This window comes from Cervus canadensis, chromosome 8 (genome assembly GCF_019320065.1).
Source record: "Cervus canadensis isolate Bull #8, Minnesota chromosome 8, ASM1932006v1, whole genome shotgun sequence".
In the NCBI taxonomy this organism is placed as follows: Eukaryota; Metazoa; Chordata; class Mammalia; order Artiodactyla; family Cervidae; genus Cervus; species Cervus canadensis.
This window is the reverse complement of record NC_057393.1, coordinates 88,784,533-88,810,871: the sequence shown is the minus strand read 5'-3', so window position 1 is coordinate 88,810,871 and position 26,339 is coordinate 88,784,533. Positions and strand designations below refer to the sequence as shown.

General features: G+C 39.3%; 1 protein-coding gene and 1 long non-coding RNA gene across 4 annotated transcripts in view; both read left to right on the top strand.

The window, feature by feature from the left end:
- LOC122446661 overlaps positions 1-12,963 on the top strand; it is a 35,114-nt gene extending 22,151 nt beyond the window's left edge. Inside the window, exon 6 of one of the 2 annotated variants that reach the window (XR_006270962.1) lies at positions 11,993-12,963. This is a non-coding gene — a long non-coding RNA (uncharacterized LOC122446661). Of the gene's footprint in view, positions 1-1,926; positions 2,023-11,992 lie in introns of those variants that run through there. The other variant, XR_006270961.1, reaches the window with a different exon arrangement.
- A 5,872-nt stretch (positions 12,964-18,835) lies between these two features.
- The window catches only part of TSNAX (translin associated factor X), a 38,059-nt gene continuing 30,555 nt past the window's right edge, over positions 18,836-26,339 (top strand). For both annotated transcript variants that reach the window (XR_006270958.1, XM_043477132.1), the window contains exons 1-3: positions 18,836-18,991; positions 19,430-19,534; positions 22,309-22,423. Coding sequence is in view for 1 of the 2 variants with exons in the window: in XM_043477132.1 (XP_043333067.1) it covers positions 18,976-18,991; positions 19,430-19,534; positions 22,309-22,423 (236 nt within the window). In the remaining variant the exon portion in view is untranslated. The remainder of the gene's footprint in view (positions 18,992-19,429; positions 19,535-22,308; positions 22,424-26,339) is intronic.

Genomic DNA, 26,339 nt, shown 5'->3' with positions numbered 1-26,339 from the left:
CATCCCCTTCTCCTCCTGCCCTCAATCTTTACCAGCATCACAAGTAAGTAAACAAACTATTAGAATCCCTCCCATCTGCCTGAGCTGTTGTTCAGTCTCTAAGTTGTGTCTGACTCTTTGAGACCCCATGCGCTGCAGCATGCCATGCCCCTTGTCCTTCACTATCTCCTAGAATTTGCTCAGATTCACACCCACTGAATCAGTGATGCTCTCTAACCACCTCATCCTCTAACCATCTCGACTCTGTCACCCCCTTCTCCTTTTGCCTTCAATCTTTCCCAGGGTCTTTTCCAATGAGTCGGCTCTTCACATCAAGTGGCCATTGTATTGGAGCTTCAGCTTCAGCAACTGTCCTTCCAATGAATACTCAGGGTTGATTTCCTTTAGGATTGACTGGTTTGATCTCCTTCTTGTCCAAGGGACTTTCAAGAGTTTTCTCCAGCACCACAATTTGAAAGAATCAATTCTTCAGCACTCAGTCTTCTTTATGGTCTAGCTCTCCAATCTATACATGACTACTGGAAAAATCTGCTTGAGTACCTTTCAATAAATTTGTTTCTACGTAAAAGTAATCCTCTTGCCCTAGTCTAAGACTTACCAAATGCATTGTCATTATATTCTTCAGGTTTTCGCCATGTAAATGAACAAAAGTTTTTGTTGTGTGAGGGCTTCTCTATTTGAGTTTGGCTTTGTAACTGGCTTCTGGATGCCTGCTCGGGTTTGACCCTATTTGTAGATACAGGGGTAAATGAGAAGCCATGAAAAGGAAGAATAAGGGAATTTGGCCGTCTCTTACAGGGTGACTGTTAAAGGCAAGATCATTAAAAGATTTCCAGGCAAAGCAGGAACATCTCCATCAGATATGTGGGTTGGGAGATTGCACTCCTGCTTGCAAGAAATGCTTGGTGAAGTGCAGAGTAGCCAAAGTTATCCCAATACTCCCTGTTTTCCCATTTCAGTTGTTGGACTCTTCCATTCTATCTCAGTTAATGTCTTAATTTTACATGCAGTCTGCTGATGCTGTAAATACAACTGAACTTTGCAATTTTGCAATCCACAGGATCAAGATTTTTAAATTTATTTTATTGAGGTACAATGTTGTGCTGGTTTCTGGTGCGCAGCAATGTGATTGAAGTATATATACACATACACATGTATATACATGCTACCCAGCTGAACCTTGTTGCTCATCACAGGTGTCTTGGTCCTTGGTGCAAGCTGGAAAAGAATTTCCAGATGTGAGGCAGAACGAAAGGAGAATGGAGTTTATTAGAGTGGGAGACACTGTTAGAACAGCGGGCTGGCTCAAGAGAGGGCGGACCCCTTTCGTAGCCAGTTTCTATAGCCTCCAGACAAAGAAAACTCCTGCTGGAAGGGTGGCATTAGATGATTGGTTAGGATGCTGAAAGGTGGGCATTTTACCTAATATGGGGTCAGCGAGCTGGTTGGTTTAAGTCAGGGGGGCTCAGGGGAACAGTTGCCATGGGGCTCAGTCAGTTCTGGAGGTGGCCTTGGTACAGGGCTTCACATCTGTGGCCTTGGTACAAGGCTTTACACCTATGACTTTGGTGTAGGACTCCATAACAGAATCAAATTTTAATCCTGATTTTATGCTACCTCAGTACCTAAAAGTTCTCATAGCACAAAGACAGCTCCTGGTTCTCTACTCTTAGTCAAGAATTTTATCTTAGGCCTGTCATTATCTTTCTGTTTGCTCCAAACATTGCAAAATGCATTTATGATGTAAAGTCTATTCTTCATTAACTGTTTTCTGAAACTGTAAAATACTCCTGCCTGGTTTCGGCTTTATTAACATTAATTTTTATCTGTGAAAGTTATCCATAAGATTCTTAATTCTCTGTGCTTATCTACCTGCAGATACTTTTTTTTTTTTTCATTTTCTGTTCTTTTTTCTTTTCTCTGCAGAGTCCTAACCACTGGACCACCAGGGAATTTTATGTCCTCTATTCTATCCAAAGTTTGTGATTTCTATTCTCAGCCACCTAGAGAGTTCAACTTCTCAGGAAATTCTTATTTTGAATTTAATTTTTGTGTGCTCGCTTCAGCAGCACATATACTAAAATTGAATTTAATTTTTGTGACACTTATAAGACCAGGAATAAAAAATATATCATGTGACTGTGTGGGCCACTGTCTCTAAGTTCAGGGTCCTCCTACAGTTCATTTCTACCACAGTTCGTGGTCAGTTCCTTCTCCATACATGTGGAAAAATATAAACCACCGTTACACAGTAGATGTGATGGCATGGGTAAAGGAAAGGAAAGAAAATATTTTTGATATAATTAGAGCAAATCAGGAGATAGAGGTAGAGCCTACAGTTCTTTGTTTCTGCTAGTCTTGACACTGTAACTGGTATTTTCCTCCCCTGCCACCATTACAGGAAGAGTCAACTGTGACTCCATGTTGGATCTGTTCTTTTTACTTTAACCTCCACTTCCTCTTGCTTTTGTTCACTAAAAAAATACTGTTTATACATAATGAGCTGCCTCGGGGAACCCTGCCCTTCTACCTAAATATTAAACCAAAACGCCTTTGTTCAGGACCCTGTCCACCTGTGGGTGGCTACAGGAAGGAAGAAATTAACACATCTCCTCCCTGGGCTAGCCAGCCCAGGAGATATTTGCAAAATTAATGGCCTTTTAACTTCATTTCCTTACCTCCCCTACTCTGTTTTATAAAAGAACCTGGCATCCAGACTTGGCAATAAGATGGTTCATTTGAGACATTAGTCTGCCATCTTCTAGGTCAGCTGGTTTTCTGAATAAAGTTGTATTCCTTGCCTTAACCTCTTGTATTCCTTGCCCCAACACCTCATCTCTTGGATTTATTGGCCTGTTGTATGGCGAGCGGAGAGAGCTTGGACTCGGTCATACCTCTGATTCCATGTTTTTCCTGTCTTTGGCCCACACTACAGTTGGCTAAAGTTCTCTGCCAAAGGGGGCAACCAACACCTTTATTTCTGTGGGGCGTAAGTTCCTAGTGGTCCTGCCTGTAAATTTAGTCTGCTGATAATTTTGACCCTTGCACACAGTATACAATAAAGGACCCCTGGGACCGCCTGTGTGGCAGCGGTACTTTCCCAGCATCTATTGTGAAAGAGCAGCCTTATTTCCTCTTGATAGTCAAGGTCAGTTAGTTAGTGCCCCTCCTTACTTCCCCCTGCACCTGTTTGTTTAGTCCTGAGTTTCTCAACCTCTGTGCTATTGACGTTTTAGACCGGATAATTCTTTGTTGTGGGGAGCTGTTCTGTGTATTGGAAAATGTTTAGCAGTATCCCTGGCCTCTGCACGCTCGATGCCAGTAATAACCCTGCTCCCACCGTCCCAGGCGTGACAACCAAAAACGGCTCCAGACACTGTCAAATGTTTCTTAAGGGGAAAATCATCTTATGTTGAGAACCACTGGTTCAGTTGTTTGAAGAGTCTCCAAGGGACAGGGGAGAGTCTCAGCCTTAGTGATGACCAGAGTCTCCCTGAGAGTGTCCTTCTTTGGTTACTACCACTGCTGGGCCAGCAAAATCCACACTTGGAATGTGAAGATCTCCAAACAGCAGCCACACCGGCAGAGCTGGAGGGCAACTTACCACTAGAGTAAAGGGGTAATGCGTGTGAAGGGTGCTGGGCAGAACAAAAGGGTACAAGTTCAGTGCATTCATTTTACATTAAGCAGTGACCTTGTTACAGAAAATTTTAAATATACAGAGAGAAGGGGGAAAAAATCTCCATATACAAACATTTGAAGCCAAGTACTACTAATACTTTAAAAATAACATTCTCCCTTATTATAAATACAATGTATATTTGCTTTAGAGAGTTTGAAAAATGAAAATGAAACTTCCTATAATCATATCATTCAGAGAAAATCTCTACATTTAACACTGAAATATATTTTCTTCAGTCTTTACACCAAAGTTTAAAACCTGTATTTTCTTTTATAATATCTAAGCATTATAGGAATTTATACTTTAGAGAGTGAAAGTTCTCAATATTTCTGACTCCAGATATAACCACTGTTAACATTTGGAATATTCTTTCTCATATTTTTTTCCTATATGGTAACATAAATTACATTTTTTAAAAATTATGAAATAAGATCTAAGTACTGTTTTGCCCTTTTTTACCAAATGATATATCTTGACTATCTGTTAACGTAAATAACATCTTATTCTTTTAAAAGTCAATATAGTATTCTGTTGTATAAGTGCACCCAAGTTTAGCTAACGAATGTACTAGTGGACATTAATTTCCAATTTATTTTATTTTTTACTGAAGTATGAGTGAAAGTCACTCAGTCGTGTCCGACTCTTTGCGACCCCATGGACTATACGGTCCATGGAATTCTCCAGGCCAGAATACTGGAGTGGGTAGCCGTTCCCTTCTCCAGGGGATCTTCCCAATCCAGGAATTGAACGCAGGTCTCCCGCATTGCAGACGGATTCTTTACCACCTGAGCCACAAGGGAAGCCCAAGAATACTGGAGTGGGTAGCTTATCCATTCTCCAGCAGATTTCCCCACCCAGGAATTGAATTGGGGTCTCCTGCATTGCAGGCAGATTCTTTACCAACTGAGCTATTTTTTTTTTTTACTGAAGTATAGTTGATGTTTAATACTATATGTTACAGATGTATAATACAGTGGTTCACAATTTTTAAAGGTTATACTCCATTTATAGTTTTTTTTTTTTTGTCTTTTTTTTTTTTTTTTTTTTTTTTATTAGTTGGAGGCTAATTACTTTCACAACAGTTTCAGTGGGTTTTGTCATACATTGATATGAATCAGCCATAGATTTAACACGTACTCCCCATCCCGATCCCCCCTCCCACCTCCCTCTCCACCCGATTCCTCTGGGTCTTCCCAGTGCACCAGGCCCGAGCACTTGTCTCATGCATCCCACCTGGGCTGGTGATCTGTTTCACCATAGATAGTATACATGCTGTTCTTTTGAAATATCCCACCCTCACATTCTCCCACAGAGTTCAAAAGTCTGTTCTGTATTTCTGTGTCTCTTTTTCTGTTTTGCATATAGGGTTATCGTTACCATCTTTCTAAATTCCATTTATAGTTTTTTAATTTAAATATTGGTTATATTCTTTGTGTTGTACATTATATCCTTATAACTCATTTTATACATAATATATGAAGTTTGTACCTCTTTATGTCCTGCCCTTATATACCTCTTCCCCTTCCTATTTTAAAATACAATAAACAGTGATGCCAGGAGCATCTTGCATGTATGCATGTGTGCATGTGCATACACAAACAAATATTTGCACAAATCCCGGTGCTTCTTAACTAGCCCTTATAAACATACAAACGTATTACATCAGTCACCTGTTTTTCTGGGTTGTGTTTGCAGTGAGTAAACTTGAGAGATGACGTAACATCTCTAAGAATAAAGCAAGCTTGAAAGTAAGTGAATGTGTTAGTAATGTCCCACTCTTTCTACCCCATGGACTGTAGCCTGGCAGACTCCTCTGTCCATTGAATTCTCCAGGCAAGAATGCTGGAGTGGGTAGCCATTCCCTTCTCCAGGGGATCTTCCTGACCCACAGATTGAAGCTAGGGATTAAATCTCCTGCAGGCAGGATTCTTGACCGTCTGAGTCATCAGGGAAGGCCCAAACACTTAGTGTTCCAAAACTACTTACTGCTTACTCTAAAAGCAGTGGAGCCTCTCCTTCAGTGCCCTTCAGCTGTGCCAAAGATTTGCTATGTGCACAGAATTCACCTGGGCTCCTCTGCATTTCTCCTATGGAAATTGGGAAGCAAAGGAAACCAATGCTACCTGTTACATTGCTTGTTGTGAGTAATTCAGTTTTTTATCTCTGACCCATGATTCTAACCTTCTCTGCTAGCATCCATGAAATAGTAAAAGGCTAATGTTGTTAAAGTGCTATGCTCAATATACCAGTAAATTTGGAAAACTCAGCTAGTGACCACAGGACTGAAAAAGGTCAGTTTTCATTCCAATTCCAAAGAAAGACAATGCCAAAGAATGCTCAAAGTACTGTACAATTGCACTCATTTCACATGCCTAGCAAGGTAATGCCCAAAATCCTCTAAGTTAGGCTTCAACAGTACTAGAACTGAGAAATTCCAGATATACAAGTTGGATTTAGGAAAAGCAGAGGAATAAGAGATCAAATTGCCAACATCTGTTGGATCATATGGAGAAGGCACTGGCAACCCACTTCAGTACTCTTGCCTGGAAAATCCCATGGACGGAGGAGCCTGGTGGGCTGCCGTCTATGGGGTTGCACAGAGTCGGACACGACTGAAGTGACGTAGCAGCAGCAGCAGCAGTTGTATCATAGAAAAAGCAAGGGAATTCCAGAAAAACATTTACTTCTGTTTTCTTGACTATGCTAAAGCCTTTGACTGTGTGGATCACAACAAATTGTGGAAGCTTCTTCAAGAGATGAGAGCACCAGACCATTTTACCTGTCTCATGAGAAACCTGTATGCAGGACAAGAAGAAACAGTTAGACCAGACATGGAACAATGGACTGGCTCAAAATCAGGAAAGGAGTGTGTCAAGGCTGTTTATTGTCACCCTGCTTATTTAATTTCTATGTAGAGTACATCATGCGAAATGCCAGGCTGGAAGAATCACTAGCCAGAATCAAGATGCTGGGAGAAATATCAACTACCTCAGATATGCAGATGATAAGACTCTAATGGCAGAAAGTGAAGAGGAATAAAACAGCCTCTGGAAGAGGATGAAAGAGGTCAGTGAAAAAGTTGGCCTAAAACTCAACATTCAAAAAACTAAGATCATGGCATCTGGTCCCATCACTTCATGGCAAGTAGGTGGGGAAAATATAGAAACAGTGGCAGACTATTTTCTTGGGCTCCAAAATCACTGCGGATGATGACTGTAGCCACAAAATTAAAAGATGCTTGCTCCTTGGAAGGAAAGCTATGACAAACCTAAACATGAATTGAAAAGCAGAGACATCACTTTGCTGACAAAGGTCCATATAGTCAAGGCTATGGTTTTTCCAGTAGTCAAGTACTAAGTGAGAGTTGGGCCAGAAAGAAGGCTAAAAGCCAAAGAATTGATGCTTTCAAATTGTGGTGTTGGAGAAGACTCTTGAGAATCCCTTTGACAGCAAGGAGATCAAACCAGTGAATCCTAAATGAAATCAACCCTGAATATTCACTGGAAGGACTAATGCTAAAGCTAAAGCTCCAATAATCTGGCCACCTGATGTGAAGAGCCAACTCATTGGAAAAGACCCTGATGCTGGGAAAGATAGAGGGCAAGAGGAGAAGGGGGTGACAGAGGATGAGATGGTTGGATGGCATCACTGACTCAGTGGACATGAGTTTGAGCAAATTCTGGGAGATAGTGCAGGACAGGGAAGCCTGGTGTGCTGCAGTTCATAGGGTCACAAAGATTCAGACAGGACTTAGCAACTGAACAACAACTTATTAGCTTGTAAGTAAGGTAAAATTTCATACCTTGACAAAAATATAACTTTGTGTTTTATATATATATATATATAACTAAACACTATATAACTAAAGTGTTTTTGTCAAATGTGTTTATAATGGTTACATAATTACCATTCCAATGGATACATCATAATTTATACAACTTACCCTTGCTTATTCTTAAACAGAAAATTGTTTCCAAATTTAGCTAGGCTCTACTATGTTGAATTCATATCTAAGTATAGTCTTTGTTTAAATTTCTAGGTAGCTGCCTAGGATAAATTTTAACAAGTGTAATTGTTTAGGTCAACTGGTATAAACATTTTTAAAAGTCTTCTTTTTAATTGAAGAATTGTTGATTTACAATATTATAGTAGTTCAGGTATACAACATAGTAATTCATTATTTATGGATTACACTTCATTTAAAGTTATTACAAATTAATTTCTATATTTCTCTGTGCTGTACAATACATCCTTGCATCTTATTTATTTTATACATAGTATGTTTTAATCCCCTCCCCCCTCTTGCCCCTCCCTCTGACTCTCTCCCTGTTGGTAACCAGTACTTCTTTTTTAATTGAGGAATTAAAAAATTAATAGTGAATTTACAATGTTGTGTCAGTTTCAAGTGTACAGTAAAGTGACTTAGTTAAATATTTTGTTCTTTATATCTGTCTGTTGCTGCTTCATTGTATTGATTTCTCTTTTTAGATTCCACATATGCGACAACATACATTTCTCTGGCTGATTTATTTCATTTAGCATAAATGAAGTCTATCCATGTTGTTGCAAATAGCAAAATTTCATTCTTTTGTGGAGTGTATTTCATTGTAACACATCTTCTTTATCTATTCATCTGTTTTCCGTGTTGATGGACACTTGGGTTGCTTCCATATCTAGACTATCATAGACAGTGCTGCTATGAATGCTGGGGCACATGTGTCTTTTTGAATTGGTGTTTTTGTTTTCTTTGGGTATATACTGAGGAATGAAATTGCTGGATCATGAGGCCATTCTATTTTTAGTTTTTCTGAGGACTGTGTTTGCTGTTTTACATAGAGGCTTCTCCAATTTACATTCCCACTAATAGTGTATGAGGGCTTCACATTATTTTAAAAAGTATTAGTACAAATTGCCAAAGTGCTTTCTAGAAGAGTTGCTCCAAAATGTATTCTCATTAACTTTGTCTCCAGCTCACTATACACATGTGAGCAAAATACATTAACATGTTTTTCTGTGTATTTTTTAATACCAGTTGTGATCAAACTAAATTCAACTTCAACTTTTTTTTCACTTAACTAATCATACACTTCTATGTGTTACAATACCTTAATATCATTTCCAAATACTCACTTTAGTCATTCATTTATTATTAGATACTCATTTACCCCTCTGTTATAATGCAGTTATAAAAATCTTAAACATTTTTTAAAAGTGTACCTTTGTGCATAACACTACCCTCAATACTGCACAAGATAACTACACAGACTTAGTATTCAAGCTTTGCTGACTCAGAATAATGTCTACCTACTAGTCAGATAACCAATTTAATATGTAAAAAAAAGAAGCCCACTCATAGCACTTCAAAACTGTAAAGTTCATCAACTCAGTCGCTCAGTTGTGTCTGACTCTTTGTAACCCCATGGACTGCAGCATGCCAGGTTTCCCTGTTCATCACCAACTCCAACTTGCTCAAACTCATGTCCATCAAGTCAGCAAAGCCAGCCAGCCAGCTCATCCTCTGTTGTCCCCTTCTCCTCCTGCCTTCGATCTTTCCCAGCATCAGGGTCTTTTCCAATGAATCAGTTCTTCACATCAGGTGGCCAAAGTATTGGAGTTTCAGCTTCAACATCAGTCCTTCCAATGAATATTCAGGGTTGATTTCCTTCTGATTGATTGGTTTGATCTCTGTGCAGTCCAAGGAACTCTCAAGAGTCTTCTCCAACACCACAGTTTAAAAGCATCAACTCTTTGGTACTCAACCTTCTTTATAGTCCAACTCTCACATCCCTATATGACTACTGAAAAACCATAGCTTTGACTAGATGGACCTTTGTTGGCAAAGTAATGTCTCTGCTTTTTAATATGCTGTCTAAGTTGGTCACAGCTTTTCTTCCAAGGAGCAAGTGTTTTTTAATTTCATGGCTGTAGTCACCATCTGCAGTGATTTTGGAGCTCCTTAAAATAAAAAGTCTCTCACTGTTTCCATTCTTTCCCCATCTATTTGCCATGAAGTGATGGGACCAGATGCCATGATTTTAGTTTTCTGAATGCTGAGTTTTAAGCCAACTTTTTCACTCTCCTCTTTCACTTTCAAGAGGTTCTTTAGTTCTTCACTTTCTGCCATAAGGGTGGTGTCATCTGCATATCTGTGGTTATTGATATTTCTACCAGCAATCTTGATTCCAGCTTGTGCTTCATCCAGCCCAGCATTTCACATGACATACTCTGCATATAAGTTAAATAAGCAGGGTTGCAGTATACAACCTTGACATACTCCTTTCCCTATTTGGAACCAGTCTGTTGTTCCATGTCCAGTTCTAATTTTGCTTCTTGACCTGTATACAGATTTCTCAGGAGGCAGATCAGGTGGTCTGATATTCCCATCTTTTTAAGAATTTTTCACATAGCATAAAGTTAATAAAAAATAATGAACCTAGGAATAAATATAATCAAAGTTAAGCAAAACTCAATCAATGAAGGACTTTAAAAAACGAAATTAATCAGGAGAAATTACCATAGTTAATAGAGTTAACTCATTGCCATAAATTCTCCCTCAATTACTCTATATACTCAGTGCATTTTAATTAATAAATTGACAAGGTTTTTCCTAGACCTTGGAAAGCCAGTTTCAAAATAGGTAGGAACCATATGATCTAGCAGTTCTATTCCTAGGTGCATACCCAAGAGAACTGAAAGTGTATGTTCACATACAGACTTGCAGGCAAATGTTCACAGCAGTATTTCTCATAATAACCAAAAAGTGGAAACAACCCAAATATATATTAACTGATAAACAAAGCATAGCACATATATATATTACATATACATATCTTTACAAAGGAATATTATTCAGCCATGAAAAGATTGAAGTGCTGATATATGGTATGAGGTAGATGAATTTGTAAACATTTTGCTGTGTGAAAGAAGCTAGACACAAAAAGACACATATTGTATGATTCCATGTGTATGAAATATGCAGAATAGGCAACTCCACAGAGACAGAAAGTAGATCAGTGCTTTCCAGGGGCTGAAGAGGGAGGATGAGAAATGTCTGCAAATATGCTACCTATATACAAACAAACAGACCAGTGGGACAGAATAAGAAACTCAGAGACAGAGCTAAGCATGTATGCAATATTGATGACCTCTGTGTTGCTCTAAATAAGTGGAGAAATGATAAAATATCAATATGTTGTCATGAGATAATCATTTATCAATATATACACTTATTTCAGGTAGATTGAAAACATAAATGGAAATGCAAGTTTTATACTTGTACAAGAAAATATAGGGTGATATTTTCATAACCTAATGTGAAAAGTGAAAGTGTTAGCCACTCAATTGTGTCCAGCTCTTTGTGACCACATGGACTGTAGTCTCCAGGCTCCTCTGTCCATGGAATTCTCCAGGCAAGAATACCTGGAGTGGGTAGCCATTTCCTTCTCCAGAGGATCTTCCTCACCCAGGGATCAAACCCAAGTCTCCTGCTTTGCTTCTTTACCATCTGAGCCACCAGGGAAGCCCCCAACCTGATAGAGGAAAGACTTTATTAAACAAGGCATCCAGTACACAAATAATACAAAGGAAAAAATCGATAAATTTGACTACATTAAAATTTAAAGCTTCTTTTAAACTAGTTACTATAGCAAAACTAAAAGATGATCTACAGATGGGGACCATGTAGTTGCATATCATTAGCTCATTCTTTCAACAAATATTGAATGTGCACGCTGTGCCAGATGGTATATGACAGCAAGTTTGTCTGGTGGTGGGAATGATGCAGAAGAAAACAAACAAAAAGTGTATACAGAAGAGAAAAGGGAAGAATTCCTGGCACAAAGGGCAGGGCAAATACCCCAGATATTGGCATGGCCCATTTGTTCTGCTCCTTCAGATCTATGGCCACATGTCCCCTTCCTAGGAAGGCCTTTTCTGACCATCCTCTCGCAGTTGCAACTCTTAACCCCATCCCAGGAAACCTCACTCTTCATCTCTTCTTTTCTTCATTTTTTCTTTATAGACATTATCACTTCTTAGTGCCAAATACTTTATTTATTTTGTCCTTCACTTGTCTCCTTTCACTAGAAAATAAACTTTATAAGACCAGAGATCACCAGTACTTAGAACAGCATCTAATAGGTTGGTGCAAAAGTAATTGTGGTTTTTGCATTGTTGAAATTTGCCATTTGATATTGGAATATGTTCTGTATAAATTTGGTTATGATATACATCATTTTAATGTGCATTTTTCACTTTATGTTTTTTTTGCTAATGACTTTTTACTTGGTGTTTATTTTATATTTATTTTAGATTATGGAAATGTTGTTAGACAAAGAGCAAATTCAAGCAATTTTCTGATTTGAGTTCAAAATGGGTTGTAAAGCAGTGGAGACAGCTTGCAACATCAACTGCGCATTTCGCCCAGGAACTAAGGAACATACAGTGCAGTGGCGGTTCAATTTTGCAAAGGAGACGAGAGCCTTGACATTGAGGAGCACAGGGGCTGGCCATTGGAAGTTGACAATGACAACTGAGAGCTATCATCAAAGATCATCCTCTTACAACTACATGAGAGGTTGCGGAAGAACTCAACATCAACCACTTTCCAGTTGTTCAGTATTTGAAGCAAATTGGAAAGTTTAAAAAGTTCCATAATTGGGTGCCTCATGAGCTGACCGGAAATTTTAAAACAAATCATCATTTTGAAGTGTCATCTTTCCTTATTCAACACAACAACAACGAACCATTTCTGGATCAGACTGTGATATGCAACAAAAAGTAGACTGTGTATGACAACCAGCGATGACCAGCGCAGTTGCTGGACTGAGAAGATGCTCCAAAGCACTTCCCAAAGCCAAACTTACACCAAAAGGTCACGGTCACTCTTTGCTGGTCTGCCGTCCATCCACTGCTGGTGGTCCACCACAGCCTGCTGAATCCCAGTAAAACTATCACATCTGAGATGTATGCTCAGCAAATGGATGAGATGCGCTGAAAACTACAATGCCTGCAGCCGGCACTGGTCAACACATGGCCCGATTCTCCACAACAGTGCCTGACTACACATTGAACAACCAACACTTCAAAAGCGGAACATTAAAGTTTTGCCTCATCCACTGTATTCACCTGACCTCTGGCCAACCAATTACCACTTCTTCAAGCATCTCGACAACGTTTTTCAGGGACAATGTTTTCATAAACAGCAGGAGGCAGAAAAATGCTTTCCAAGTGTTTGTTGAATCCTGAATCATGGATTTTTATGCTATAGGGATAAGCAAACTTATTTCTCTTTGGCAACAGTATGTTGATTGTAATGGTTCCTATTTTGACATAAGAAAGATGTGTTTGAGCCTAGTGATAATGATTTAAAATTCAAGATCTGAAACCACAATTATGTTTGCACCAACCTAATATAACATGGTAGGTGCTCAACAAATACTTCTTGAATAAATAAGAAAATACATGTGTCCTTAATGGCACAAATCATATTGCATAAGGTATGCACAGAAATACTTGTTGAAGATTACTTGATCCTTAAAGAAGAAATACTTTATATATAGTTTGTTACAATTATAACTGTGGCACTGGAAAAGACTCTTGAGAGTCCCTGGACAGCAAGGAGATCAAACCAGTCAATCCTAAAAGAAATCAACCCTGACTATTCATTGGAAGGACAGATGCTGAAGCTGAAGCTCCAATACTTTGGCCACCTGATGAGAAGAATTGACTCACTGGAAAAGACCCTGATGCTGGGAAAGACTGAAGGAAGGAGGAGAAAGGGACAACAGAGGATGACATGGTTGGATGGCATCACTGACTCGATGGACGTGAGTATGAGCAAGCTCTGGGAGTTGGCGATGCACAGGAAAGCCTGGCATGCTACAGTCCATGGGGTTGCAAAGAGTTAGACATGACTGAGCAACTGAAAAACAACAACTAATAACATTGAAGTATTTCTACATATCTACATGTATATATTTACAGAATTTGAAAAGATTGTTTCCCTTCACTCTTTTAAAAAACTGTTTATAGCTTTATTGAGATATGGGCTTCCCTGGTGGCTCAGAGGTTAAAGTGTCTGCCTGTAATGCAGGTGTCCTGGGTTCGATCCCTTGGTCGGGAAGATCCCCTGGAGAAGGAAATGGCAACCCACTCCAGTATTCTTGCCTGGAGAATCCCATGGAGGGAGGAGCCTGGTAGGCTACAGTCCACAGGGTCGCATAGAGCTGGACATGACTGAGCAACTTCACTTCACTTTATTGAGATATAATTCACCTATTTTAAAGTTCATCCAATTCAAATGTTTTTACTATATTCACAGATATGTGCAAGTATCATTAGTCAATTTTAGAACATTTTCATTACCTCAAAAAGAAATCCAATGCCCTTTAGCTATGATTCTTCTATCCCCTGCTCCCCATTGCTCTTAGTCCTAAGCAATGAATCTTTCTGTCCCTATGGATTTGTCTGTTCTAAACATTAGAAATGAATGGAATCATGTATGTGGGCTTCTGTGACTGACTTCTTTCACTTAGTACAATGTATCTGTAGAGTAGCATGGATAGTATTTCATTTCTTTTTGTTGCCAAATAATATTCCATTGTATTGTTGTTGTTCAGACACTAGGTCATGTCTGACTCTTTGTGACCTCATGGACTGCAGCACACCAGGCTTCCCTGTCCTTCACCATATCCAAGAGTTTGCTCAAACTCATGTCCATTGAGTCGGTGATGCCATCCAACCATCATATTCTGTTACCCCCTTCTCCTCCTGCCTTCAATCTTTCCCAGCATCAGGGTCTTTTTTTAATGAGTCAGCTCTTCACATCAGGTGGCCATTATATTGGAGCTTCAGCTTCAGTATCAGTCCTTCCAATGGATATTCAGGGTTGATTTCCTTTAGGATTGACTGATTTTATCTGCTTGCTGTCCAAGGGGCTCTCAAGTGTCTTCTCCAATACAATTCAAAGGCTCAATTCTTTGGTGCTCAGCCTTCTTTACAGTCCAATTCTCACATCCATACATGACTACTGGAAAAACCATAGCTTTGACTACATGGACATTTGTTGCAAAGTTATGTCTCTGCTTTGTAACAGACTGCCTAGGTTGGTCATAACTTTCCTTCCAAGGAGCAAGTGTCTTTTAACTTCATGGCTGCAGTCACAGTCTGCAGTGATTTTGGGGCCCAAGAAAATAAAGTCTGTCACTGTTTCCCCCTTTTCCCCATCTATTTGTTATGAAGTGATGGGACCAGATAACATGATCTTAGTTTTTTGAATGTTGAGTTTTAAGCCAGCTTTTTCACTCTCTTCCTTCACCCTCATCAAGAGACTTTTAGATCCTCTTCACTTTCTGTCACTGGAGTGCATCTGCATATCTGAGGCTGGTATTTCTTCCAGCAATCTTGATTCCAGCTTGTAATTCATCCAACTCGGCATTTTCATGATGTACTCTGCATATCAGTTAAATAAGCAGGTGACAATATACAGCCTTAATGTACTCCTTTCCCAATTTGGAACCAGTCTGTTGTTCCAGGTCCAGTTCTAACTGCTGCTTCTTGTTCTGCATACAGGTTTCTCAGGAGACAAGTAAGCTGGTCTGGTATTCCCATCTTTTGAAGAATTTTCCACAGTTTGTTGTGATCCACACAAAGGCTTTAGCATGGTCAATGCAGCAGAAGTAGATGTTTTTCTGGAATTCCTTTGCTTTTTCTATTATCCAACAGATGTTGGTAATGTAGTCTCTGATTCCTCTACCTTTTCCAAATCCTGCTTGTACATCTGGAAGTTCTCAGTTCATGTACTGTTGAATCCTTACTTGTACATTTTGAGCAGTACCTTGGTAGGCACATGAAAAGAGGGCAATTGTCCAGTAGTCGGAACATTCTTTGGCATTCCCCTTCTTTGGGACTGAATGAAAACTGACCTTTTCCAGTTCTGTGGCCACTGCTGCGTTTTCAAAGTTTGCTGACATCTTGAGTGCAGCACTTTAACTGCATTATCTTTTAGGATTTGAAATAGCTCAGCTGGAATTCCATCACCTCCACTAGCTTTGTTCATAGTAATGCTTCCTAAGGCCCACTTGACTTCACACTCCAGGATGTCTGGCTGTAGGTGAGTGACCACACCATCTCAGTTATCAGGGTCATTAAGACCTTTATGCATATTTCTTCTGTATTTTTGCCATTTCTTCTTAATCTCTTCTGCTTCTGTTAGGTCCTTGCTGCTTCTGTCCTTTATTGTGCCCACCCTTGTATGAAATTTCCCCTTGGTATCTTCAACTCCGTTGTACTGATATACCATATTTTGTTTCTCCAGTCATCTACTGATGCAAATTTGGGTAGTTTCCACCTTTTGCTTCTTATGAAGAGTGCTGCTATGATCATTTGTGCATAAGGTACACACCTAGAAATAGAATTATAGGGCCATATGCCAACTCCATGTTTAAGTTTTGAGACTGCCAAACTGTCTTCTATAGTGATCGCACCTTTTTACATCCTTCCTACCAAAATATTAGATGTCTAATTTCTCTGTATCCCCACTAATACTTGTTATTTTGTGTAATTTTTTTTATTATAGCCATCCTAGTGGGATGTGAAGTGGTATCTCATTGTGGTTTTGCCCATCCCTATTACTCCCTCCAATACCACTTCCTTCTTCAATAAAGATGTAGAACATTGATTTCCTATTACTTTCTAGCATTGCTTGAAAAATATATCTGTGAAATGGTATGTGTACACTTCACAATATCACTTTAGATCCTACAGGTATCTTTTAAATATTATGGTTATCATTTTAGAAATGGTCACTCAAGTTTCTGGCAATTTCTCATAATTCCCTGTCCCACCTAGTTCCTGGACACCCTGCCCCCCAGTTTATGTAATAAGTACATAATAAAATAAATGCTGCAGCACAAACTCTTGTGATGGCCTGGATTTCATCTGTTACTTGACTGCTTTCCTAAGTAACCAAAACCAATTTTTGCATGTGGTATTTTTTCCTGTAAAGGTGACAAATGTTGAGGATTTATGGACTGAATAAAAACAGGTGCATTTAAAAGGTGTAGGACTTTATACAGTCAAATGTGGGCAGAGAGAATGCAATATGAAGAAAGAACACCATTCCAGAAGTGGAATCTTACTGAAAATCTTTTACCTTCCTTTCCCCAACTTAGGGTGGTAGCTTTCCCTTAGAAACAAAAGAAAATATGTTCCACTAAGTATCAAAACTGTGTTTATGCATTTGCAGCAATAAAACAAGGAGACAGGGTGGAGATGCCTTCTGCAGGTGCCACACAGGTTGAGAAGCATTTCCTGACAAAGGAGTAGTTACAGCTGGGACACCTGGGGTAAAGACATATGCAAATGAGTACTGGGAAAATATTCCTGGGATTCACCTCCATTAAGTATTATACTTTGAGGCATCATTATAGGTTATGAAACTTAGTGTTCTAATCCTTATACCTATGAGAGACCAGTGAAAAGCAGTTCAAGAAACACTGCTGAGTTGAACAGATGAACAGGAGTGGTGGCTGGAGAAAGAAAAGGATATGATGGATCCAGGTTTTGGAAAGTTGAGGTCTTGTGAGCTGCTATACCAGTGGAGTGGGGAAAAATACTCTTTTCCCACCAAATAGTTCAAGTAAGCACTAACTCTAATGTCGTAAATAAGTAACTTCCTTGGATGTAGAAGGAGTCCCGTTAAAATGATTACAAATATATGAAAGTTGTCTCTCTCGCTCTCTTTTTTTTTTGCCATGGTCAAGCCATCTCTAATCAAAGAGTAGAAGACCACTGGATAAGGGTCAGTAGGATCAGACTTCACACAAACTCGTAATTTTACGACCAACATCATCAGCAAAGCAGTTCAGTACATCAGCAAAGCAGTTCAGTCCAGGTCTTCAGGAGCCTACTTTATCCACAAAAAATCTGGCTAATTGATACATGTATTCAAAGCTGCAGAGACGTAATGGGTGGTGGTTCCCAAGCTTCTTGCTCCAGAGCTGAAGAGACCCTAGAGGTTAGCTAGAACAGAAAACCTTCCTAGACACAGGTCTGTCAGGCGCTCGAAATCACTGCCAAGTTATTTCATTTCAATCACTGCTCCTAAGTAAACAAGGAGGAAAGACTGTGTATATAAAGTGCCCACAATAAAGAGGTTATTTAGGGAAAACGTACTAATATAGTACTTGTGTTTTCCCAACCCGCCCCAGGCCGTCCAACTAACGAAGCCTCAGCCTGAGGTCTACCCTAGAGGATGCTGGAGCGCATGTTCCTTTCGGAAAGCGATGGTGGGAAGAAGGGTATCAAAGCTAATCTTTAACTGAGACTTTACTATCTGAAAGACTCTTCTGCGCTTCGTAGTGGTAACTCATTTAATGGTCAAATAATCCTACGAGACGGGTCCAAATTTACCCCTATTTTACAGAGGAAGAAATTGAGCTAGAGATGAATTACTTCCTTAAGGTCACACAGTCACTCAGCGACGGAGACCTTCGCGAAAGCAGGCATTCCGGAGAGGAGCACAACGCGGGGCACAGGAAGAGGGAGGGAGAGGGGGAGAGGGAGGGGCCGGAGGAGGACACACAGGGGAGAAAGAACCAGCAACGTCTAGCACTGATTGATATGCATATTTTCATCACTTTAGCTGCTGGCGTCACCGCCAGGAACGGAAAAGACTCCTATCTCGGTAAAAGGTGCAGCCTCGATCACAAGAAAACCGTCGCAGAGGAGACGCGGGGATGCTCCCTTTCTCACCCGCAGTTTCCCCGTCGCCGCAGGGCCGCCTCCAGCGGCGAACTACAACCCCCACTATGCACCGCGCGGGGGCCAGGGGCCCATGCGGGGGGCGCACGCGAGGGTGTTCCAAAGGCGCCTTGAGAAAAAGAAAAAAAAAAAAAAAATCATACATCTTTCGTCGCTTTCCAGACTTCACACTGCTCTCACTCTCAGAGGGATGCAGTCGTCTTTTTTTCTGAGCAGCTAATACGGAAAAGTGTGTAAAGTCGCTTCTGCTTCAGGCGCAGGAGAGGGCAGCTGCGATAACAGCGCCCGGGCGCGAGGTCCTCGGGCCAAGCGCCGGGCAGAGGCAGCGGAGGCGGGGCGGGGACGCGGCCGGAAGTGTGCGCGGGCGAAGAGGGAAGCCTGAGTGGTTGCTGGCGCGCGCTTCCGGCTAGTGCGTTGACGTCGGCCGGCTGTTCAAGGCGCTGCTGAGGGCTTTTCGGCCGCCGCCGCGCGTTACCCTGCTCGCCCCGAGGCGCTTAGTTTCCTCTCTTCTCGCCGTAGGCCGTGAAGACATGAGCAGCAAAGAAGGTGGCATCCTCAATAGCTTTGGGCGTGATTTATTTATTTAATCCAGCCTTTTGGTCAAATTTTCCACTTCCCACCCTTGAAAGATGCTTTCTCCCCTCGCAGACTCGGGGGGCGGCGGCCCTGGTGATTTCCCCGGCCACATTGGCCCTATTTACCTCTTTTCCTTAATCCTCGAGCCATTTTTATCTTAGTTCGGTGATTGCCCCATGTTGTTCCAGATCAGGGAACCCATTGTGGGAGGTTTGGATGAGCTTAACGTTTGGGAGGTGGTCGGGGAAGGTAGGGCTGCATTTCTGTTCGTTTGCTGAGAAAGTCTCTGTGATGACGGCCCAGGGGAGGTCTGGCTTTAAGGAAGAAAGGGGTTTACCTCTAATATGTGTTGTCAAGTCCTGGCGATGGGAGAGCCCTGTCCAACCTTTTTTTCCTTCTCTATGTAAGGATCAGGAGGGTTCAGGAAAAGGAAGCATGACAATTTCCCACATAACCAGAGAAGAGAAGGGAAGGATGTTAATTCATCTTCACCTGTGATGTTGGCCTTCAAATGTAAGTTCTCTATCATGTAAACTGGTGAAGGGAAGAGAACTAAAGAGGTTGTAAAAAGGATCACTTATCTATGTTATGCTTCAGTCTCTTGAGACTTTTCCTGGAGGTTTTGCAGTGGTGCTCGGTCTGCTATGAAAATTGAGATTACAGAAGTCTTGACTTTTTTTTCACTTTTAAGTTTCACAGGTAAACATTAATTAATATCAGACCTGCCACATGACTGAAAATTACTGTACACCTGATACACAAGCATACATGTCAGCAGTATACATACGGATAGTTGGTTATTTAATTTTTAACGTGTATTGGTTTTGTTTTCTCCGCTAGGCTTTTGGAGACTTTTTGTTTTTTTAAAGATTTTTTTGATGTGGAACATTTTTAAAGTTTTTATTGGATTTGTTATAATAACTACTTCTATTTTATGTTTTGATTTTTTGGCCGTGAGGCATGTGGGATTGCCGACCAGGCATCAACCTCACACCCTCTTCATTGGGTGGTGAAGTCTCAACCACTGAACCAGGAGGAAATGCTGTATTTTTGTTTTCACTATACCTCTTTGCAGAGAATGGGCACTCAACTGCATGTAAATTATACGTGAATATTTATTCCCCGATTCTCTTTTCTCAGTATATTAACTTGGGAAAATTGTTCCTCATTGCAAAACAAAATATAAAACAAAATTCATGTAACTCTTGTCTTCTGTCCAGCATGCTATTTTTTTTGGACACACTGTGGCAGGCAAGATCTTAGTTCCCCTACCTGGGATTGAATCCATGCTCCTTTGCAGTAAAATCACAGAGAGCTAACCACTGGACCCGCAGGGAATTCCCCCAGCATCCTTTTCTTTATAGTTTCTGTAGTTCAGGAATCCAAGGGAGGCTGAGTTAGCTGTTGGTTCAGATAACTTGGAGGCACCTGAAGACTTGAATTGAGTTGGAGGATCCACAACTGTCAGTCACTTAGGTCTTCTGCTAGCAGTCAGCTCTGTGTTCCTCCATGTGGACCCCTCCATGGTACTACTTGAGTGTCCTTGTGTTACAGCATTTGGCTTCCTCGGATAGAGGAAGGGAGGAGAAGACCACAGTTCTCTTATATCCTAATCTTGGATATCATACATGTCACTTTTGCTATGGCTTATTAGTTTGAAATGAACTAAAACTCAGCCTCATGTTTGAGAGAATGGGAATTACGTGCCACTTTTTGAAAGGAGTATTAAGTAAATTGTGGACATATTTGAAGATTGTCACAGCACATAACAGTGATCTTCAATGGTGTAAGACAACTACTTGTGATTGAGGAAAGAGCGTATTGATAGAGCTATATACGCAGTGGAGAAACTATGTTGGGTCAGGTGTTCCCTATCGTTATGGGCTCACACACTCCGTTGCTTGTTTCCAAGCACATTTTGCTGTCTTTTGTTTCTACCTGCCTTTGTCTTCATAGTTCTTTAGGCTTGGAATAGCTTCTAGCTTGGTGCCCCCATTGCCCAGCTGATGTACTGTAGTTTTTTTTAAGACCCATTCCAAGTAGCTTCTTCCTACTTCTCTGATTTTTTTCTGATTTTCCTCCCAAGCAAATTTGGTGACAGACATTGCGTTCATTGAACATCCACCCGTTTAGTCAAGACGTATTTATTGAACATCTGTGTTCTAGCAAGGTCTTCCGAGGTGGTGCTAGTGCTAAAGAATCTGCCAGCCTATGCAGGAGATGCAAGAGACATAGGTTTGATCCCTGGGTCGGGAAGAGTCTCTGGAGTAGGAAATGGCAACCCGCTCAGGAGTTCTTTCCTGTAAAATCCCATGGACAGAAGATCCTGTGGGGCTACAGTCCATGGGGTCTCAAAGAGTCAGGACTGAGTGACTGAACATTACTAATACTGTGTTTTAGCATCTGTTGATAGTGAACAAGAAAAACATAATTCCTGCTTTACTGAACCTTTTCTGTATATTTATTATAGCATGATCACATTCAATTCTTTGTTTCCATCTCTGTCTCATACTGGACTGAGCTTGAGGATAGAAACTGCCTTATTTAACTTTTTATTCATAGTATCTAATTCACAGTGGTCATTAATATAGTCAAAATGTGAATGTATTTGATTGTCTTCAAATATTAGGCAAAATCCTAGCCTAATTATTATCTCAGTAATAAAAGACGGGACGTATTTAGGCCTTTATCAGCTGCTAATTTGGTTAATAGTTTATTCAAGTTCTGAATAAACTTTTGTATTCCCATTCAAAGCATGTCTGTGGAGTGCCAGGCAACTTGTTAGTTCTTTGGAATGATAATTTTTCTAAAATAAAGTGGTTATTAAGTAAGTGCTTTATGGGTGTTTCAACAGCTAGGGCTTGAGAATTCAGAAAGTTGATGTTATTAAGGTTTATAAGCATAATTTGAAAATCCTGGTTTATTTTTTCTGGATATTTATATTGTACATGGTAAGGTAATTAAAACTAACTTTACATAATTTAGTGAAGTAGTTGAAAGTAGTTTTTGTAAGTAGTTATATGTGATAATTTTGTGATAACAATCTCTTTATTAGAACAGATAATTTGTTACAATATATATATCTCATTATGAGGCTCTGAGTGGTGAAATCCAGTTAAGGCATACCTGTATTTAAAGAAAGAATATCTTGGTTAGCCGCAGAGTTTTTGATTTCCAGGTACTTTAAAAGTAAATAAGTTGATTTCTCCTATATACTGACAGTATTATTTCATTATACTTTCAAATGTAGAACAAGCATGCTTATGGTCATAATAATGTGTTTTTAGCATTTCAACAGGAACTTGATGCAAGACATGACAAATATGAGAGACTTGTGAAACTTAGTCGAGATATAACTGTTGAAAGCAAAAGGACGATTTTTCTCCTCCATAGAATTACAAGGTAAGTAAATATCTTTAAATTTGTTACAGTTGGATACAGGCTGATAGGTATGTTATTTTTATCAGTAAGTCACTGGGCAGTAACTAGCTGACTTTTTGAATACCAGGATCAAGAGGATGTTAGTAGCAGGTAGATTTTAAGAATAAACATTTTTTAAAAAATAGGAAGTTTTTGTTATTTTCAGGATAGCTAAGGATTTGTGTCTTGTTAAGATCATTCACAGAGAGATAAACTATTGTTTGTGAACATATTTAAACTTTAATGGTTTATTAGAGCCTGTTAACATTAAAGCTTTTCTTGGATATGTGAAAAAATGTTAATATTAGGTAAACGTTGCATTCTGCTTATCTTCCCATTCATTTTTCAGTTCATTGGACATTGGGCTTTCAGCTTCACTGAATTGAAATTGCCTTTATTCATTCATATTGATAAATCTAGTATATACTCTTCTACTGTTTTCTTATTTACATTTTTGCAGCGTGTGATAGTGTTGACTGTTGAATTCTTTGGGGTTTAATTCTTCCACCTTCAGCTCTGTGACATTCTTAATCTATGATTTGACTGTTTTTCTAGGTGAAAGTATTAGTAGCTCAGTCATGTTTGGCTCTTGTGACCCCATGGACTGTAACCCACCAGGCTCCCCAGGCAAGAATACTGGAGTGGGTTGCCGTGTCCTCTTTCAGGGGATCTTCCCGACTCAGGGATTGAACCCCGGTCTCCTGCATTGCAGGCAGATTCTTTACCGTCTAAGCCACCAGGGAAGCTTAATTCTTTGCAAGTTCCCCCACCTTCAGCTCTGTGACATTCTTTCTGTAAGACTTTACTGTTTTTCTAAGGAGTTCTGTATGTTTGATAGATTTCTTTGTTGCAAATAAAAGAAGCAAACTTAAACTAGCCTAGATTAAGAGGAGGGAAGTGGAATATTTTATGAATGTAGCTGGGTATCTCCAGTTTCTCATCTTTGTTTCGTATTTCATTTGACTAGCTTTCTTTGCTTTTCTGTTCTTCATTGAGGTAGAAATCATCCACCCTGTAGCTCACAAAGAGAGATTCTTGTTACATTGCCAATTCCAAAAGCCTCCAGAAGGCTAGCGAGCATTGGCTCCCCACTGTGTGTCTGACAAAGTATTTAAGCAAGTCCAAGTGTAATTTATGAGCTTTTTATTATTAAAGTAGTATTGAAGTATTCTATTCACGCACAACTTTTAAGGTAACTCTGAAATACTTTAATTTTCATTCCATTAAGTGAAAACAAATTTGCCATATGCAGATTAGTGGAGTGTGGCACTATTAACCTTTTCTTCTTTATACTTGATTCTAAAATTAGTTTTTTGCTTGTTTTTTGAACCAGTTTTCAGGTAACTTATACACACTTGAGCTTGTATTATGAAAAAAAGCAACACTGATCTGGTGAATTATGAACACTTTTTTCAAAGTCTTTTTGAAAAAACACTTTTTTCAAATGTCTTTTTTCAAAGACATTTCAGTTCTAAAACAATTGTCAACGCATATATATGGAATTTAGCAAGATGGTTACGATAACCCTATATGCAAAACAGAAAAAGAGACACAGATGTACAGAACAGACTTTTAGACTCTGTGGGAGAAGGTGAGGGTGGGATGTTTCGAGAGAACAGCATCGAAACATTTATATTATCAAGGGTGAAACAGATCACCAGCCCAGGATGGATGCATGAGACAAGTGCTCGGGCCTGGTGCACTGGGAAGACCCAGAGGGATCTGGTGGAGAGGGAGGTGGGAGGGGGGATCGGGATGGGGAATACATGTAAATCCATGGCTGATTCATGTCAGTGTATGGCAAAAATCACTACAATATTATAAAGTAATTAGCCTCCAACTGATAAAAATAAATGGAAAAAAATAAAACAATGGTCAGTATTCAGCAGTTTAAAGAAATAGTAGAACTGTAACAGGAGAATTTCATATTTTGGAGAAAACCGTGTGTGTAATGTCATCTTGTGGTTGTCTACCAAAAAATAATAAATATTCATTATAGTAAACTTAGAGAATAATAATCTTTAGAAATAATAAAAATGACAGAGAAGTTAAGGTACTGAGTGAAAGAACTCAGTGAATGAAGTAAACTGACATTTTATGAAAATGAAACAGAATGAAATAAACAGCCATTATCAGTAAGCAGATTTCATATGTTATATTTTTTTATCCTAATTGTTTCCATATTGTCCATAACATTATTTGATTAGTAAACTAATAGTAAACTTTAGAAAAATTATAAACTAGAGAAAGTAAAACCCTTCATGAAGGAAATTAGACAGAGTACATAAAGATAACTACTCTTAATGAGCACTTTTCATATTGTAACTATACTTTCATTTTCTTTAATAGATAAAGGTTAAACTAAATAGATAAAGGTAGATATCTCTTTACCAGTGAGCTTTGGTAGTTTGATCTTTCAAGGAATTTTTCTGTTTTGTTTCATAATGTTCTTTTATTTCTATAGAACCTGTTGTAATATTCTCTCTCTCATTCCTGAAGTTGGTAATTTTTATCCTCTCTTTTTCCTGATCTGTCTGGCTAGAGGTTTATGAATTTTATTGATCTTAAAGGGCTACTGTTGATTTCATTGATATTCTGTATGGTTTTCTGACATATTGATTTCTGCTATTTCCTTCTTTTTGCTTACTTTGGATGCATTTGTTCCTTTTCTGAAGAATTTCTTAAGGTGGAAGCTGGGATCAAAGAAGAAACTGAGATCATTTCTTCTTTTCTAATACAGTGCTATCTGTTTCCCTTTTACATCTCTAAGTACACTTTAGCCACATTCCACAAATTTTGATACATTGTTTTTCATTTTCTTTCAGTTCAAAATACTTTCTAATTTTCATTTTCATCTTTGATTTCATCTTGGGTTGTTTAGATGTTATTTTGTTTCCAAATACTTGGAAATTTTCCAAGCATGTTTTTTATGATTTGAATTCTTTTAAATTTACTGAAACTTGGTTTTGACCTAGAATATGGTCTCTCTGGACCTTGTACACTTGAAAAGTATGTGTATTCTGCTGCCGTTGGGGCAGTGTCCTGTCGTGTCATCTGAGTCAAGTTGGCTGATGATACTGTTCAGTCATCTGTCATTTCTGATTTTCATTAACATATACTTGTTCCGTCAATTATTGAGAGATGTTGAAATCTCTTGACTATAATTGTGAATTTGTCTATTTCTTTTTGCAGTTCTATCAGTTTTTGCTTGATGTATTTAAGTTCTTTTTTTGTTGTTGTTGTTATTTATTTATTTATTTTTAAAATTAGTTGGAGGCTAATTACTTCACAGCATTTCAGTGGGTTTTGTCATATATTGATATGAATCAGCCATAGAGTTACACGTATTCCTCATCCCGATCCCCCCTCCCACCTCCCTCTCCACCGGATTCCTCTGGGTCTTCCCAGTGCACCAGGCCTGATCACTTGTCTCATGCATCCCACCTGGGCTGGTGATCTGTTTCACCATAGATAATATACATGCTGTTCTTTCAAAACATCCCACCCTCACCTTCTCCCACAGAGTTCAAAAGTCTGTTCTGTACTTCTGTGTCTCTTTTTCTGTTTTGCATATAGGGTTATCGTTACCATCTTTCTAAATTCCATATATATGTGTTAGTATGCTGTAATGTTCTTTATTTTTCTGGCTTACTTCACTCTGTATAATGGGCTCCAGTTTCATCCATCTCATTAGAACTGATTCAAATGAATTCTTTTTAATGGCTGAGTAATATTCCATGGTGTATATGTACCACAGCTTCCTTATCCATTCGTCTGCTGATGGGCATCTAGGTTGCTTCATGTCCTGGCTATTATAAACAGTGCTGCGATGAACATTGGGGTGCTGTTGTCCTCTTTCCAGATCTGTTTCCTTGGTGTGTATGCCCAGAGTGGGATT